Here is a 7785-nt window from a genome sequence, read left to right on the forward strand (position 1 = left end):
CACCCTTGTGAGAGTGAATGTTTGAGCACAGATGGCCAATGTTGCATTTTGAGATACTGTGTTCATCTAACCTTAAAATCACACTTATATAGAATAAAAGAGCATGGACATTTTGCTGATTTACTAATTATAAATAAATGTTCTGCTGTTTCTATTGTATCAAGAGATACTGTCACAGACTTGACTGCAACACTACTGCAGCTGACACCATTCAGGAAAATGCAACGTAGCCGCTGCTGCATGTGGCCAGACCACTCCCCTGTTCCAATACTGTACAATGTAATGTACAAACTCAAGATAAAAGGCGACGGCTCATTCAACCTTTATCTGCTCTCATTTGACAGCATTTGTATATTATAAGCCTGAGCCTGTTACAGGTGAGTGTTGCTTTTGAAAGTGAGCTATCTTAAACCACCATTACCTGTGTTTGAGGAGTGGTTTGCCAAGTTCTCAGCTGCTGCAGGTGTGTTTAGAACTCACAAGTGTTTCGGTAGTTTTACTTTTTTTGTATAATTATACTGTGATTTCATCTTTTCATCAGTCTATTCTATCGAACACTCTAATGATGTTTACAGCTTGGATTTTTTCCTTTAGACTTGTGTGTCAATCCTAATTTTCTTTTTCATTTCTCTCTGTATTACCAAGTAAATCCAACTGGAGCCGACAACCCAGAGCCTGTCTAGATTTCAAATGTGGGGGCAAAGCAGAGGTGGAGAAGGCAAGGTCCACTACTACACATGTGTTTCATTTTTAATGCGGTTGAAACTACCAATATAAGACACTACATCTCAATGTACAGATGTCTAAATCTCATTCTAAAATATGTAAATTTCATCCATGAAAACTTGATATTTATATTAGAATATATGAACCTTATCCAGTGTTATTGTTTCTCCCAACCGTTTTGGCTTGTGACCTCTTAAAATGAGGCAATGTCTTGTGACACATCACATGTGGTGTGGGCGTTAGCATCAGCGTTTATAAAATATATTTTTCCTTAGATTTGGAAATATTCAGCATTTCACAAGAACAAAAGCAAATCTTACAGAAAAGTCAGAAGAAAATACCTGAATAATATTCCCGTGAGACAATAGTTATATATATATATAATAGTTTTGTCTTACAGGAATGTAATCTTTGACCCCACAGATCTGTCTCAGGACCTCTTGGGGGGTCACATGCCCCAGGTTGGGAATCGCTGCTCTGAACATCAACATTTTTATTATGAATATGGCAGATTCATGTTGATGTGGAAAGTAACTAAGTATATTTACTCCACTACAGTAGTTAAGTAGCCTACAGGTACTTGTAGTGTTTTTTATTACTTGGCTGATTCAGATTAATCATACAAAACATGGATGAATTATAATGCAGTGTGGTGAAATTCACAAACTGTCCAGTAGTAGGCTATAAATAGTTAAAAACAAGCCCCACCTTTACCAGTAACAAAATTACTGTAATGCATCAGCTGACGTGAATGCCTCTCTGCGCATGCGCACTCCGGTGAGCAAGAGGCTTTGTATAGCTCCAGAGGCGCAGATCAACCAGCTGTCAGCAGCAACTTTTAGGGGAAGCAGCAGACGTAGCAGACGTGAACTTACTCACAGGTAAGTGTCGGGAGGATAAATAACGATAACATTGTCACTGTCACGCTCACCGGACACCTAAGGTCAGATTTGTAAACGAACCCCGTTATCGGGCACCAGAACTTTAGTCTGTGTGTTGTGGGGCGGGGCGGAGAATATTTAGCTTGGAAATCAAAATGTAAAAGGCGAGGCTGCGGTTTGGCGTTACCTGTTGTGGTTTTACAGCTTTTGTTTGGCATATGAACAAAATTTCGTGCCTAGTTTCAAACATTCTTGAGTTGCTTTTAGAACTATACCCAGTGGAAAGCTGCTCTGAGTCTGTATCTTAGACATTTGTTTTTCCTTCAGTAGAACTATAAAGTAGCCTAATTTAAAATGATACCAAACCAGTTCTTGTGCCAGCTTCATAAATGTTCTCTAACTCCTAAATTTCCTTCATTTCCTGTCTGTTTTTAAGTGAAAGTGCACAGGTTGCTGTTCCTGTCATGTTGGTTAAACTGGCTTTGTGGGGAATGAAGTCAAACATCTAGGTAATTCAAAGAATATGAACTGTACGCGTGTGAACATAAAGGTCTTGAATGCACACTGTATGCATTCCAGGTAACATTCTCATTCACCTTTTTGAGTTCAGCAAAGCTGGAAATATATTCACAGATTCGAACTTCCCGGATCAATAATTAATAAGCCAAACGTGTTTAAAACACAAACGACGCCCCTTTACTATTTTTGTAAGACAGACAACAAGCGACAAGCAAATTTTTCTCTGAGCTGCACAATTAACATTAGTCTCTATGTGCAGCTGGCTGTGAGACCAGTGCGCAGGGCCCGTCTACAAAGTGCAAGGCCGAACAGACGCACTGCAGAAATATTCAATAGCTTCACTCTTGTACAGTGTAGTGTCTGCAAAATCACCTCACACATTAAAGATGTCCTGCTCGTTATACTGGAACATTTAGTTAGGGAAAAAAGGCTTTTGCATAATTTGGGGGAATTTTAATATTCAGTAACTGTTATAAGGTGAATGGTCACTAAAATCCCCTCATGCATCAGTGGTCTCCTGCTGGTTATACTACAACACTTAGTTTGGAGAAATAAAGTTTTGAATAATTTGGTGGAACTTTGTAATTTCTGCCTCACCCAACTATTCCTCTCCCTTGTTCAGACATTATTCTTTTTCTTTCTCTTTCTCCTCCTCTGTGTTGTTCTGTATCCACATTGGATAAAATCAACTCCAGAAAGTCCCCTTAATACCGCATTGTGTATGTAACTGAAATGACTTAAACACCTGTCTGTGTCTCTGGTTGAGATTGGAATTACCTGTGGTTGACCTATTTTACCAAAATTACATTAAATCAGCCTTTTCTCAATGACTTCATTCAGAAATGCCACTCACCTGTTTCATTGTAGATTTTGAGCTGCTTTTGCTTGTAGCAAAAGTAGAGGCTTTATTCATTATTTAAGGTTTTGAAAATGATGTCTTCAGTTCTGACATGTTGTGTGCAAGCATTTGTAAATAAGACAAGAAACATCCATGGTTTTGGTAATGGGTAAGCTTGTACGTAAATAAAAATGAAGCATTTTATAAATGGGTTATTTTACTGCATATTCTGTGGAAACAACGTGAATTGTGTTAATGGTATGGTTGGGCAAAATTTGTTCAGATTTTTGAAAATGTGACTACAGATTGGACAAAAGGATGTAAGGGATTGAAAAAACTGTAATACTCTCAACGTAAGGTGTAGTGTCTCTATCACCTCGCACATCAGTGGTCTCTCAAAATTACAACACACTAGCATGTAATGTAACCAGCAGGAGATCATTAATGTGTGAGGTGATATTTCAGACACTACATTGTATAAGAAGTTATTGAATATTTCTGCGGTACGTCTGTTCGGTCAGATGGTCCCTGCGCACTGGTCTCACAGCCAGCTGCATGTAGAGATCTTATTTCTGCATTTCGTAGGACTGTTGCTTGTTGTCTATCTTACTATGATAGTAAAGTGGTGTTTGTATTTTAAACACATTTACTTATGAGCTATTGATCTGGGAATATATTTCCAACTTTGCCGGCAGGGATGACTTGTGGCTTAATGAGGTCAAGCTTCCACATCCACTGGTGTTGCATGTTTTGTGTTTGTGCTTCATTTGTAATCCTTGGACACAATATCTTTTAATACCTGAAGAGAAACTCCACCGATTTTACTCGCTTTTAGCACTGCGCTACCTGTGAAATCTGCATCAAGTGTTGTGGTTATGTTGTCAATGCCCCTTTTCCACTGCATGGTACCAGCTCAACTCGCCTCGACTCTACTCACCTTTTTTTGCTTTACCATTGGGGAAAAGTTACACCTGGTACCTGCTATCTGGTACCTATTTTTGAATCACCTCTGTCGAGGTTCCAAGAGAGCCAAGTCGAGCTAAGGTGATACCAAAAGGTGACATGAAAACACTGCTGACTTGTGCTTGGTCAGAGTGAATCGTCACTAATCACTGCATCATCAGTGGAAGCCTGACAATTACACAAGATATAACCCTGATGATGTCATAGTTATGTCATCTGGGTTATCTCTGCTCGGGCTTTAGACTTAAAAATTTTAGCAGATAGCCTTGATTACAAACTGGAGGTGTGGAGTTTAAAAGAAGTGGGCATTGAAGAGGTGAAGGGGGTCTAATTAGGGCTGTCGCAGTGAAGTAATTTCCCCCGCGGTACACTCAACAGCGCGGTATGTGGTATTAGCGCAGTTTTCATCAATTAAGTAATTTGGTGCCATATAGCATAGTAAGAGTGTATGTGGATCTCGCCTCACTGCACAGCGAGCCCCTAACGGCAGCTTTATGGAGCAAGCTAGCTGCTGGGTGCTAGTCAACAACATTACCAAGCAAACTAATTTTTTTTTTTTTTGTTCGACCATCTTTTTCACACGTAACGTTACGCTATATCGTTACCTTCACGACATGTCTATCAAGTCAGTTTACATACCGCAGCAACGCACACTGCGCTGTTACCCTACATCGCATTCCCCATTTACACCCATTCATACACTGGTGGAGGAGCTGGGGATTGAACCGCCAATCTTTCCGTTAACTGGCAACCCGCTCTATCCCCACAGCCACCCCCTTCAAATGAGGCTTACTATTCACAGTTTCTCTCGACTGTCCCTTGGGATTACAACATTAGTCCAACATCGTTGAGCCTGCTAGCCACATTAGATGCGCAATATGCTAACGTCAAGTTAGCTAACCTTTAAAATAAACAGTAAAACAACACAAAACACGGCAACACTTACAGCTTCCAAGTTTGAAGTGGGGTCACGTACAGGCCATGGCGATATGTCCTTGAACCGTTACAGAGCTTGTTACAGTTGTGAAACTTTTGTGGCACTAATATATTAATTTTACACCCACTGAAGTGTAAAGTATGAACTATTGCATTATAGGAGACTGAGACAGTTAAATATATACTTGCATGGCTATTTTGGGGGTTTAAATCTACAAAGATGATGTCACCAGTGTACATTTTCAAATTAAATGCTGATCATTGACTGTTTATAAATGGTTAAAGCCAATTTAGACAATTATAAAGGGCACTCAACAGTTCTGGACTCATATTTGACAGTAGAACCTCTTTTAATCCCACATTACCGGCAATGCAACACAACTGTCGGAGGTTCTGGTGTGTTATGCAAGCAGCAGCCAACGTAGGCTTGGGCTGTTAGCTTTAAGCAGAGTGAGGAAATACAGAGGTGCTCTAAGCACGTATTCTTCAGCCCCAACTGAAGCTAACTCCAGTAAAAGGGAAGTCACTTCGCACGGCTCCCTCTGGGCTAAATCTTTATCATTCACTTGTACGGTTTTCTTTTTAGTATCAAACATTTTTGTGCTTTGAGCTGTAACACATAAATGTGAGAATGTCCAGTGAAATCTAATCATTGTTTTCTCAATGAACTGATTATTCATTTTGTCTATAATGTGTCAGGAAGTAGTCAGATTTTCCCTGAATTTAACAATGAAATATTCAGATTGTTTTGTCCAACAAACAGTTAATCGATTATCAAAATAGTCAATTCATTTTTGTCATTTATTTGGATATAAAGGTCATCTTAGCGCTGTCCTCCATTGTCTGTAGAAAATGTTACCTCTGTCAATGAGGGACATTCTTCTCATCTTTTGTTTAGATACTTAAAACTTTTTGTTTGCACTTTTTCTTCTTTACTTTGCAGAAAAACCGTCATCTTCCAGACTTCTCCCTTTTAACAACACAACACCAGTCTACACTTTTTCCTCTGTAGGTTATAGTCCTCATTACTGATCATGTCAAACCGTGGGCTTGTTCAAAACATCCGCAACCCTCCTCAACCCCCAGCACCGGTACTAGGTGAGATCCGCTGACAGTAAGAATCACACACGTTCATGTGTGTTCTGTCATTGTTTGATTTTTGCTCAGGTCATGTACAGAAAATAGGCTGATGGTGTCTCTTAATAAATATGTTCTTTCTTCTTGCAGGATCTTCAAAGCTGTTTGTTTGTGTCATGCCCATTGCTCAGATTGTGATTGGTGAGTGAGTGATGCACATTTACGGACATTTCTTTCGTGTTGTTTGAATGAAATCTCTGCAGCAGTAAAGCAGTGGTTTCACTGAAGTGTTCTGAATGTGGATCCTGAAAATTGTGAAAGTATGGCACGACTAATCTCTTCCTCCCGTGTCCAACAGGTGCACTACACCTGAATGACTGTCCGCGGCAGCCCTACATCCCCATCTATTTGATAGTGGCGGGAGCTTTTGGCCTGGTGCTGGCGCTGCTCTCCTGCCTGCCCTGCGCCCAGGAGCACAAAGACGGCACCGCCAACCCACTCAGTCAAGTCTGCATGGCCTGGAACTCGTTGACATCTTGCTTCCTCTTCTGCTGGTTTATTGCTGGTGAGTTTAAACAGTGGTATGGTGATTAATGAGCCCACAGAGGGGAATCCTGACTACGGCTGGCTTCTGAACTCCAATATTTGTATACCACTGACAGAATTGCTCTGATATTAACGAGTTTCTGAAAATGCCTTGTCATTTGGGACCAAATTTTTTCAGTGCCACTAACATGATGGTCACACCATTGAATTAACGCCTCTAAATCAGTTTCAGCTACCTAATTAACTGGAAATGAAGGTTATGTAACTTCTGGTAAGCATAGGAACAAAACTTGGAAAACAGGCCATGTGATGTTATCTCGAATTTCCTTGGAAACGTCAGCCAATACACAGTGATTTTCACAAGGCCTACTGGTTTTGTCTGAGGTGTAAGTCCAGAGTTAAGAAAAGTAGAAGAGAGATAAATGGTAACAATAATTACATGTAATAATAGCTAAAATAGCTGGAAATTGTAACATTAATGAAAGGGTTAATTTGGTAAAACAGTACAAGAAAAAGGCCATTAGATGGCAGTAGAGGATAAGAAATTCACCAAAGGGTAGGAGTGGTCAGCGAACACTATAGGTGGAGTTAAGGTGTAACACCCACCTGGAAGGAGGAGATAAGGAGGAGTTAAGGTGTAACGCCCACCTGAAGGGAGGAGACAAGGTGGAGCTTAAGGTGAATATAAGGCGATGTTCGCTGACCACCAACTCAGTTCCATCCTGAGACCTGCAGTGATATTGCTCGGGTTTATCTGTCCTTTATTGGAATAAACTCTTTTGCACCAACTCTTGACCTTCTCCAGTGAAGTTTTTGACTACGCAGTTTTTGACTAAAGAAGAGATCACCAAGTTTATTACGTTGGTTAGGGTAGGGACCAGGTCTTTCACTGGCCCGGCCGGTCCTTATTTCCGACCCGACAATTCAATCCAGAGGCCGGGAGTTTCTGACCGGGACGGACAGCCTGTATCTGAGACACATGGCCACATAAAAAAGGTAAGCAGAATACCTGTTTAACCAAAATTCTGCATTTTAACTGTGTCTGAATACAGGATTTTCCGCCCAGGTATGAATCTTAAAGTCTACTCAATCTTGAACCTAGAATTAATTTTGAGTGCTAAAAGCACTAAAATAATTATAAAATATTGTATTAAAAAACGAAATTTGGAATTTAACGGTGAATTGAAAGAAAGAAATTAAACGCTGGAGGGGTAGAGTCGGTGCAAATCTAAATGCAGGCAAATTGCAATAGCAGCTAAATTTGCATGTGTGTGTGTGAACCATGGTGCGGAATATGTC

General features: G+C 40.3%; 1 protein-coding gene across 1 annotated transcript; it reads left to right on the top strand.

The window, feature by feature from the left end:
* The first annotated feature begins 1460 nt into the window (after positions 1–1460).
* On the top strand, positions 1461–6534 carry LOC123979839 (transmembrane protein 272-like). The gene is made up of 4 exons (XM_046063950.1): positions 1461–1607; positions 5807–5961; positions 6091–6141; positions 6299–6534. Exons 2-4 carry the CDS (start codon positions 5898–5900, stop codon positions 6532–6534), a joined length of 351 nt encoding a protein of 116 aa, XP_045919906.1. The 5' UTR covers positions 1461–1607; positions 5807–5897.
* Positions 6535–7785: the final 1251 nt, after the last annotated feature.

Source organism: Micropterus dolomieu, linkage group LG12 (assembly GCF_021292245.1).
Source record: "Micropterus dolomieu isolate WLL.071019.BEF.003 ecotype Adirondacks linkage group LG12, ASM2129224v1, whole genome shotgun sequence".
In the NCBI taxonomy this organism is placed as follows: Eukaryota; Metazoa; Chordata; class Actinopteri; order Centrarchiformes; family Centrarchidae; genus Micropterus; species Micropterus dolomieu.

What these genes read in the sequence shown, in the direction of transcription:
- LOC123979839 (XM_046063950.1), top strand. Translation starts at nt 5,898, where the DNA reads ATGTCAAACCGTGGGCTTGTTCAAAACATCCGCAACCCTCCTCAACCC. An exon ending in ACCCCCAGCACCGGTACTAG is followed by an intron (nt 5,962 to 6,090) that starts GTGAGATCCGCT and finishes TTCTTCTTGCAG; the next exon opens with GATCTTCAAAGCTGTTTGTT. An exon ending in CATTGCTCAGATTGTGATTG is followed by an intron (nt 6,142 to 6,298) that starts GTGAGTGAGTGA and finishes CGTGTCCAACAG; the next exon opens with GTGCACTACACCTGAATGAC.